General features: G+C 44.7%; 1 protein-coding gene across 2 annotated transcripts in view; it reads right to left on the bottom strand.

Moving 5' to 3' along the window:
- Window positions 1-1753: 1753 nt before the first annotated feature.
- LOC123767964 (Cyclin-dependent kinase 12) overlaps window positions 1754-11149 on the bottom strand; it is a 140344-nt gene continuing 130948 nt past the window's right edge. For both annotated transcript variants that reach the window (XM_069306520.1, XM_069306522.1), the window contains exons 9-12: window positions 9484-10000; window positions 6554-6707; window positions 2688-2895; window positions 1754-2450 (exon numbers count right to left, since the gene is read on the bottom strand). In XM_069306520.1, coding sequence (XP_069162621.1) covers window positions 2708-2895; window positions 6554-6707; window positions 9484-10000 — 859 coding nt within the window. In that variant the 3' untranslated portion in view covers window positions 1754-2450; window positions 2688-2707. The remainder of the gene's footprint in view (window positions 2451-2687; window positions 2896-6553; window positions 6708-9483; window positions 10001-11149) is intronic.

The raw sequence follows: 11149 nt of genomic DNA, 5'->3' as shown, positions 1-11149 counted from the left end.
TAAGAATCTCTCTATAGACACTTATTTGTAGCGAGACATTATATTGTCTCACTATGCATGATCTCTTGTTTTTCCTCTATCCTCATCCTCACAACTATTTTCTTAGTTTGAACTTTACCACTGACTTTTGGGACCCATGGTGTTATATATAATAAGAACTTTCACGTACAGAAACCAAAAAAGCACAAAAAATTAAATTCTTCACAAAGAATTCAAGCGCAGTCGTCACTAGTCGGGAGAAACCGGTAAACTGAAGTGCACGTGTGCTCAGTCGGCTTATACGTGTATCAACAAACTTGAGCCAATTTCTTTTTGAAGAAATTGGGCTCGAGAACCAAAAAAGTCGAAAACAGAGGTTCCACTGTACCTGGATGCTTTCGCTACTTCACAAGTCTGAATTTTGGAGGCTACACTGCTCAGTGTAGCCTCCAAAACACGTGGAGGCTATAGCACACCATGTAGTTATGGTCTGTCGTGTGTGTAATTGTACATGTAATGACAGACTTAAAGAACACAAGAGAAGTGTTAAGTCTGCAGACACTAACAATGCTCTCTTCTGCCATGTGAGGGATTCTAATCATCCCATTGATTGGTCTTCCTCCAAAATAATCTTTCCTGCCTCTACTCTACACAGATGCCGTCTTGTAGAATCGGCTCTTATACACAATGTACCCAACATGAACTTGAGTCCTGGCTTTGTTGCTGTGGACTCTTCCCTTTCACAGTATATACTCAAATGCTCTAATCTTTCTAACAAACGTGACTTAACATAAGCTTACCCCTTCCATTTCTTTCTCTTTCCTTTTCTTTCTCTCTTCTCTCTTTTCCTGTTCATTGTCTTCTCCTACGCTCCCTTGCTATCCTCTTCTTTTTCCTATTACTTCTCCTTCGGTGGTTATAATAGGAGCTGCCTCGTATGGGCCAATAGGCCTGCTGCAGTTTCCATTACTACTATCCCCTACACCTGACTTTCCTCCTCAGCTCTCTCTTGCCTATTTATTGCCTGTCCCTACCTCCTCATCACAATCGACTTGAGAATGGTCCAGGACGGACCGAAACATCGTCGTCCCTTCAATTTCTAGTGTGTGGTCTGGTCAACATACTTCAGCCACGTTATTGTGACTCATCGCCTGCATGTACATGTCATATTTATTTATTCTTGTACATTAACAGTCAATTGACATTAGTTTTTTGTTTTTCACAAGTGGTTACAGGAGCAGGCAACTGCTAACTCCTGTTAGCAGGCAGAGATATTCCCCTCCCATGGTGCATGCTAAGCCTTACCTTCTAGTTTCCCGGGAATAGGACCCTCCAATCATTTTACAACCAAGTACCCAATTACTGCTGGGTGAACAAGAGGCATACAGTTAAGGATTGGAAACTAATTATCCTCCCTAGCCAGGATATGAACCCAAGCCAATTTGCTGGTGAAGCTCGGGGTGACTGTGTTACCACTGTGCCACCGGTCACTGCACTCCTTCACTTCAATACATGGCATACTCAGAGGTCAAGTTTTTAGCAATTATACCACATCACGTTTCATCATATGGAACATTTTCAGTAAAAAAAAAGCAGCATTTCTGCCCGAAACGCTGCACGTACTAGTGGCTTTACAAGAATGTCATTACTATGCTATGTATCCTCACAATCCCAATATACCTTCTAGTATATATATATATATATATATATAAATAAATAAATAAAAGAAGTCATTTCATGAGAATAATAAAATAGGGGCTTTGCAAGAACAAGACAATTTCTATTTTCTTTATTTATATAAAAGTTACCATTACAAACCAATGGTACACCTTGGACTATAGACAAAATTTTATCTCAGTAATTCTACAGAACTTCTTGTAACAACCTGCAGACTCTGGCATCATACGTGACAACCAAAACTCTGCAGAGTGGAGATGCATAATTTAGATTTACATTTATAATACACATCACAGATTGAAGAGTCTGACAACTGCAAGTCAGACATCAGACCATTTGTTCCAGGACAGCAGTCATGTCCTCAAGACACTAAGCTCAACACACCTTAAGCTCACTCATCAACTGTAAACATATGGTCATATCATTTTACAGTAGCAAAGATCAAACATGGCCACTCCATGGAATGTTTGACGATCAACTTGTGGTGGTGGAGGAAAGTCCGTGTCGGTCGCCCGCCAGCCCGCCGTTCTTTTGTTTGGAGTCGGAACGAGGCTGCAATAGCTTTTGACCGTTCACTGTTAAAACAATTCACAATCATACTTCCTGAATGCCCACAGAGGGTAGTAGCTTACAAGCCCCCATTCCAGAAGACAGTGCCACCCGTTGAGGCGTGTGAGTGGTGTTGAGAGCGGTGGCACAACACTTCTGGGTAAGGGTGGGGTATTTAAGGAACAAGGCTGACTGCAGGAACACCTGAGCACCCCACACCATACTCCATTCTACAGTTGCCAACCCTAATTTGGATACAAGAGGAGTACTTTAATTTTATAAAAAAATATATATACTGGATTACATAAGTATATGAAGCGCAATGAAATAACAAGAACACGATATTCTGTTTCTACAAACAAACATTAAAGCCTTGTGGTGGGATTGAACCGCGTCCCTGAACAACGCTTCATAAAAGTGCATGATGCAAAGATATGCAGCAATACAGTGTGATAAATTCATACATCTTGTAAGGAACTTACTATGGGGTTGAAGTAAACGGTCATGTAACACGACCGGTGTTGTTGTAGCGGTGAGCATGGTCGCTGTGGGGCATCATCTGGCCTCTAGTGGCCTGGATAGCTCCTGGAGCCAACCCAGTAACGTGGATATTGAAGAACGTAAACAGCTGTAATAAAGCTTCTTTAACTCCTTCGGATAACAGGCCTGCGTCACCTTCCCCATACATAGCTGCAAGAGAAAGGTAATGTAAAAAATACCGTAGCTTTGCTCACAAATACTATAAAAGTGCAGTACTATGCTAGAATGAGAATTACCTCCTACACAATGTCACATGTATTTAGTAGCTACTCAACCCAGATTTTGACTTTCTGGTACAAATGTTTAACCACAATTTGCTCTTATGAGGCCATCAAGAAAATGATGGCTGCAAAAGTATAAAATATCTAATAAATAATATTACCATAAAATTATGTAAAACAAAAGTTAGTTGCCACAATGTGGGAGAGAGGCATCAGGCTCAAAGAGAATGAGTGAACCAACAGTGCAGCCCACACTGGAGCCACAGCCTTGGGCAATTGGGCCTTACAACCCACACCTCAGACAAAACTGAACAAAATGCTGCCTAGAAGAGGCAGAAACAACAGTGCTGGTAACAGGGACCTTAGAGGCAGAAAGCAGCTCAAATATTTACAGTGGAACCTCGAGTGAGGAGCGACTCCAGTTACGAGCATTTCAAGTAACGGGCAAGCCACTCGCAGAAAATATGTCACGCCTGACAAGCTTTCGCTCGATTAATGAGCGTTCCCGCTGGTTCTCGGACACCTCCAACGACAGTTTTGTTGTTATTTCTCAAGACGAGTTTTCCACATGACGAGCTATTTGCCAAAATGCATTAAACTCGTTAATCGAGGCACCACTGTACTCGAAAAGGAGTTTGCATGAATGCTCCAACTACCAGCAGTGTCCAATCCATCTCCCTTGAAAGAAATAGAAGCAAAGAAAATAGGGAATAAACAGTAAAGACTGTCATTAAGCCAACCCATCCTCCAATGAAGATACTATTTATAGTAACTATTTGGTCAAACAAACAAATGGTCTCTTGGACCCCATACAGTTCTCATTTCGGACTATTAAATTAGCCCAAATGATATTAAAAAAATAAAAAAGTAGCTACAGAACCTAGCCTAGCTTGTCCAAGCAATCCTAGGCCTAATATATGCTATCTTAGGCCTAATATAGTACATGTATGCTATACTAGGCCTAGAAATGCTTAAAACCGTTGTTTTTGTGCACTACAAAATTAACGGTAAAAACTGGACATCTTTGGTCATAACAGTCCATTTTTGTACGTTCGACCAAATACAGTAGTTGCTATAAGTTCAATCATTGTAAAAGGATTGGTTAACTATGTGGATTAATAGAGGTGCTCTAAGCCGACACTCGGCATACAAATCTGTCACGGCATCATAAATGAATGGAGCAAAATGATTTGGCAAGGTATCCAAAGCAAAAAGCAGGGAGCCGGTCGGCCGAGCGGACAGCACACTGGACTTGTGATCCTGTGGTCCTGGGTTCGATCCCAGGCACCGGCGAGAAACAACGGGCAGAGTTTCTTTCACCCTATGCCCCTGTTACCTAGCAGTAAAATAGGTACCTGGGTGTTAGTCAGCTGTCACGGGCTGCTTCCTGGGGGTGGAGGCCTGGTCGAGGACCGGGCCGCAGGGACACTAAAAAAAAAACCCCGAAATCACCTCAAGATAACCTCAAGATACTGCGGCAAACAAGGATGATCAGGAAGTATGGGAAGCCACCTCTGCACCTAACTGTAACTATAACATTTCCAGAGTAGCACAACAAAGCCTTATTGTCCCGACTAAAACCACAGGCAATTTGGGAACAAGGCCATGAAGTTGCCACAAACTTACATCACAGAAAAGGGCAGGAGCAAGATAAGGTAATTATCACGAGAAAGCACTAAGCCATTATTACTATATAGCATTTGGAAGGGACAAATGGGAAAGCATTTAGGACGAAGATAAGGAATGGTGCCCAAGCATTTGGACGGTCAGTGATTGAATGCTGACCTGCAAGAAGCGAGACCATCACTTCACTATCCAGTCCAAGTGGTTAGGCAGGACAGGAGCAAATAATACTACATTAAACACATCAATAGAGGAACCAGCAAAAACACATTAAGACTGGAGCAACCTCTTTCCAAGACAACACCCTTTAAACTACCAAAATTACCCCATTTCTTCAAGACAACGACATAGGAAAATGCTATATAACAGAGTGTCTGTGGAACCAAATTCTAATATATATGGGTCTATTTACAAACCAATATCCTGGTTCTTAAATACTGTAAAAAGAAACAAAGACGAATACATGAAATACATTGCAGCCAGTCAGGGTGAGGGAGCAAGCCCTAGTAAAGAGTGCAATAGAAAAACTTGGAAGCCTGCACACAACGCACAGTGGGATGAGGTTGTGTACAAGTGGGTTGCACACCACCACACAGTTGGTGGGACAATTCACAATGCAGAAATAAGAAATGTTGCAAGCAGGTTTGCAGCCAGCCTTGGCACACCGGATTTCTAAGCAAGTGATAGGTGGATTGTAAGGTTTCAAGCGAGGCACAATACTGTGAAGAGGAAAATTCTCAAAATGAAAAATTGGGTACAGATATGAGAAGTACAAATTATACAAATTAAGAACATACACTTTGTCTAATAATTTATAATTGTATCAAATCCATAACAGGGATGAAACTGGGCTGTATTGGATGGGAGAGCCTGAAAAAACTTGGCTTTGAGGAGTGAGGGTAGTGTGCCAGGGTGAAAGGTTAACATGGATAGTTATCTTGAGATTCTTGAGGTTATCTTGAGATGATTTCGGGGCTTTAGTGTCCCCGCGGCCCGGTCCTCGACCAGGCCTCCACCCCCAGGAAGCAGCCTGTGACAGCTGACTAACACCCAGGTACCTAATTTACTGCTAGGTAACAGGGGCATAGGGTGAAAGAAACTCTGCCCATTGTTTCTCGCCGGCGCCCGGGATCGAACCCGGGACCACAGGATTACAAGTCCAGCGTGCTGTCCGCTCGGCCGACCGGCTCCCTTGTCATCCCTTGATGGGATGTCAGCTATGATGTGCACCAATGCCGACAGTACACACACAATCACATGTGCAATTGTTGGCAAATCCAAGAAACCAAGAGCCTAGCAAACATTGATTGAACAATCTGCCTGTGAGATATTATAGCTCAAAGAACATACGGAGATCATTCCTTCTTGGTTTCATTATGTGTTTTGCAAGGAAGTTTTAGGTTATCAAATTAAGAAACACAAAGCAAGGCCAAGCAACATGCTGTTTGATAATGCCCCTGCCCACCCCTGTATTGATACAATCAATACAGGGGTCACAATCACAAGAGAGCAACATCGGGGCAATACTTCACAGGGAAAGGCTGGTAATCAATCACAATGTGTTTACATAGCATATCAAATTCTTGATTAATTAGTTTTGATGTAACTGTACTGGCTGGAATGTGAAAGCCACATGTCAATGATACTATATTTTCATTCATTTAGGTGGCATTATTTTATTACTGTTGCCATTATCTAATATACATTTTAAAGGGCCCCTCTAATGTCTATACTACATACGAAACTGAAGTTTCCAGCCAACACACAGAGGTTGTATGGTCGAGCCTGGCCCCAGGCCGGGCTCGGGGAGTAGAAGAACTCCTGAAAGCCTAACCAGGTATGCTCCTGGTATTCCAGCCAGGGGTACTAAATATCTTTTACAAGCCGTTATAATTTAAGTCACACACATGCCAAAATGTTTTACCATAAATGCAGATACAGTACATTAAAACAAAAATACAAACCTGATGCAGTAATAATGGGCTCATTAGGCTCGACTGTTAATTCACTCATGTCAACAATTGCTGAATCGCCGCGTAATCGCCGCTCTCGAGCTGTGGCTGCTAAGAGTACAGCTGCATTCAGTCGCTCTAGAAGTCGCCGTATGCTTAGATCCATCTGTACAGTCGGCAAAATAAAAATGTATATATATTATAATATATTATATATTATAATGTAATATATTATATATTATTTATTTTATTTATATTTATATATATTATATATTATTTATATTTATATATATTTATATTTATATATATATATTATATATTATATATATATATATATATATATATATATATATATATATATATATATATATATATATATATATATATATATATATATATATATATATATATATATATATATATATATATACAGAGCACCACTTGGTTTCCGAACCCCTTGGGGACGAGACCCGTCGGTTAACATGTAAGTTCGTATACGAGAAATAAAGGGGAAAAAATAAACTAGAAATGTAAAAAGAAATGTTTCCGAAAAATTTACGAAAAACACTCTAGGGGAAAAAAATCGACAGGTTCATGGCGTAAATGCGACCGTGTTTTGTTTTTACTCACCAATAAGTGAAGTCCTGATCCGCTTTATAAAAGTCCTTAATTGTTCCTAACTGATTATTAAGACGTCTGGCAAACATCCTCTGGATGTTTCCTGCCAGCCTGCAGGCACATCCTGCCAGCCTGCAGGCACATCCTGCCAGCCTGCAGGCACATCCTGCCAACCTGCAGGCACATCCTGCCAACCTGCCTGCCAGCCTGCAGGAACATCCTGCCAGCCTGCAGGCACATCCTGCCAGCCTGCAGGCACATCCTGCCAACCTGCCTGCCAGCCTGCAGGAACATCCTGCCAGCCTGCAGGCACATCCTGCCAGCCTGCAGGAACATCCTGCCAGCCTGCAGGCACATCCTGCCAACCTGCCTGCCAGCCTGCAGGCACATCCTGCCAGCCTGCAGAAACATCTTGCCAGCCTGCAGGCACATCCTGCCAGCCTGCAGGCACATCCTGCCAGCCTGCAGGAACATCCTGCCAGCCTGCAGGCACATCCTGCCAGCCTGCCTGCCAGCCTGCAGGCACATCCTGCCAGTCTGCAGAAACATCCTGCCAGCCTGCCTGCCAACCTGCAGGCACATCCTGCCAGCCTGCAGGAACATCCTGCCAGCCTGCCTGCCAGCTTGAGTGCCAGCCTGCAGGCACATCCTGCAGGCACATCCTGCCAGCCTGCAGGAACATCCTGCCAGCCTGCAGGCACATCCTGCCAGCCTGCCTGCCAGCCTGCAGGCACATCCTGCCAGCCTGCAGAAACATCCTGCCAGCCTGCCTGCAGACGCATCCTGCCAGCCTGCAGGCACATCCTGCCAGCCTGCCTGCCAGCTTGCCTGCCAGCCTGCAGGCACATCCTGCCAGCCTGCAGGAACATCCTGCCAGCCTGCAGGCACATCCTGCCAGCCTGCAGAAACATCCTGCCAGCCTGCCTGCAGACGCATCCTGCCAGCCTGCAGGCACATCCTGCCAGCCTGCCTGCCAGCTTGCCTGCCAGCCTGCAGGCACATCCTGCAGGCACATCCTGCCAGCCTGCAGGCACATCCTGCCTAAAATATACGATGATGTACTGTACATTTAAGAAACAAATCTGGGTCACAGGTCTGTGGAGTGTGGTTAGGCTTACGGAGTCAGCCAGTCCCTCCCCCACCACCGACACACCTCCCCCACCCCCCCACCCCAAACCCATACACACACACACACTCTCAAAGGTCACGTGGTTCACGGTTCACTTCAACACCCATATATCGCTTCCTGCCTGCCTGCCTCCTTCTCAGCCTGCCAGCCTGCCTCCCTCCCTGCCATCATGCTAACGGGTAGTGTGTGTTAGGCTTATCTTCGGGAATGAGCCGGTCTCACCCCCACCACCAACAAACCACCCGCCCCCCTACATCCCATCTCTCAAGGTCACGCGGTTCAACTGCGTGACTACCACTCACTCCCTGCCTGCCAGCCTTCCTGCAAGCTAGCCTGCCTGCCTGCCTGCCTGCCTGCCTGCCTGCCAGCCTGCCTTTCCCTCCCTAATTCTCACTACTTCCATCCCTTCCTGCCTACCTCCTAGCATCTCTCCCTACCTCCCCCTCCCTCTTAGCATCTCTCCCTACCTCCTAACATCTCTCCCTACCTCCCCCTCCCTCCTAGCATCTCTCTCTCCCCCTCTCTCACTGATTCTCCCCCCCCCTCATTCATACTGCCTCCCACCTAAGCTCCCTCATCCATCCACCCACCAGTCAGCCATCACTGATGCAATGCGTGCATTTGGAGCCAACATGGTGCACAGATGTTTCTTGATTGTGCAGATATGTAAAACAAAAGCACAGAATGAACATTCCAGCCTTATGGCAATTCAAAATAATAGGAATAATAGGCCGTGAATCTGTGAAGTCACAGTGGGCAAACTGGACCATCGCCCACCCACCACCACAAGCCGGCGTGACGCTTGGCGGACCCCTTCCTACCCGAACTTTGTTCGGGTAGCATGACTCTCCAACCCCAATCGGGAAACTGGAAGTTTCGGATAACTAAAGTTCGGAAACCAAGTGGTGCTCTGTATGTATGTATGTATGTATGTATATATATGTATATATATATATATATATATATATATATATATATATATATATATATATATATATATATATATATATATATATATATATATATATATATATATATATATATATAATATATATATATATATATTTATTTATTTATTTATTTATTTTAAATATGTCCCTGGTAAAATATATAGTAATAACATCAATATCAAGATAACATTTTTGAATACACCAACAAATTTAAGAAAAAATACTCCAATAACAAATGCACTTACCTGTTCATTCATTAATGCAGCTAGCTGACCAAATACTACAGTCTGCCGAGTGTTGATCAGATGAGCTAAATGGTAAAGTGGCCGGTACAGTGTATGCGAGTCATCATTAGTCACAGGTGGAGTATTGTATCGATGAGTAACCTGGGGAGGGGTAAGGCTATCTCCACCTGCCGCCGACGGGGGCGTGTGAGACCCCGGCCCACGGAAATGTAACGATGGTCTTGGAGAATTGCTGCGGGAAGCTGGCAGGCTATTACTCATGTAGCCCTCTCCACTGTTGCTCTCGTGGCGTCGTCCATCAAGGCTTCCTTCGTCGGGCCCAACCCTGTATGGTGGACGCTGATCCTTATGACCACCTGCAAAACCTTGTGGGCCAAGTACAACTGGTTTCCCTGCAGGAACCTGAGAGCCCATAACACCAACTGCTGCTTCTTGCTGTTCTTTGAGTTGGCGTCTCCTCCTCTTACTCCATAACTCGTGACAATCTTGATACTTGGGTAATGGTGGCGGTTCCATTCTGGAATATATGGCCGACCAACATTAGCTTTACACGACACACAAATAATGTTTATACAGTGTGCCTTCCACAACAATACATATGAATTTTGCTCTATTTGGGCCTTCTATAATAATGAACATGTCACCAATTAAATAATTGTCAATAACAGCCAACTGAGAAAGATCTAATTCCTATGCCAGGTATATCCCACAAATTAAAATATGAACGAGTTGTATCGCAGTTGAGTGGAGGACCAATAGCTATGGTGCAGGAAGAATGAGCACATGTCTGGCTGTTTGGACTGCCTATGGCTTGTGTTATGGACGTGCATGTTGTATAGTGGGTGGTGGTGGTTAATATGGATGACATTGTGTGGCTTGGCTCATTTTGAGTAGGGGTTGAGGTGAAAAATAATAAACATTTAGGTAAATAATAAAACATGGGTAGATATGGGATAAAACATGGGTGGACATGGGATATGTTGGTAGGTGTTAATGGCCAGCGTGGGAGGCCACACATAGTTAGAGGTGTTATGGTCGCAGGTGTTATGGTGTTCGAATGTGGGGAGAGTGAAAGGAACTATCAGGAGGTGCCGAGCCATTGCGGCCACATAGCACTTGGAAGGGATCAGGATAATGTGGTATCGTGGATCAGGTGGTAGTGGTGTAGGTGGGTGACAACATGGTGGGGGTGGTAGTGGTGTAGGTGGGTGACAACATGGTGGGGGTGGTAGTGGTGTAGGTGGGTGACAGCTTGGTGGGGGTGGTAGTGGTGTAGGTGGGTGACAACATGGTGGGGGTGGTAGTGGTGTAGGTGGGTGACAACATGGTGGGGGTGGTAGTGGTGTAGGTGGGTGACAGCTTGGTGGGGGTGGTAGTGGTGTAGGTGGGTGACAACATGGTGGGGGGTAGTAGTGGTGTAGGTGGGTGACAACTTGGTGGGGGTGGTAGTGGTGTAGGTGGGTGACATGGTGGGGGTGGTAGTGGTGTAGATGGGTGACAACATGGTGGGGGTGGTAGTGGTGTAGGTAGGTGACAACTTGGTGGGGGTGGTAGTGGTGTAGGTGGGTGACAACATGGTGGGGGGTGGTAGTGGTGTAGGTGGGTGACAACTTGGTGGGGGTGGTAGTGGTGTAGGTGAGTGACATGGTGGGGGGTGGTAGTGGTG

This window comes from Procambarus clarkii, chromosome 58, assembly GCF_040958095.1.
Source record: "Procambarus clarkii isolate CNS0578487 chromosome 58, FALCON_Pclarkii_2.0, whole genome shotgun sequence".
Taxonomy (NCBI): Eukaryota; Metazoa; Arthropoda; class Malacostraca; order Decapoda; family Cambaridae; genus Procambarus; species Procambarus clarkii.
The sequence above is the reverse complement of the archived record's forward strand: the minus strand, read 5'-3'. Positions and strand labels throughout refer to the sequence as shown.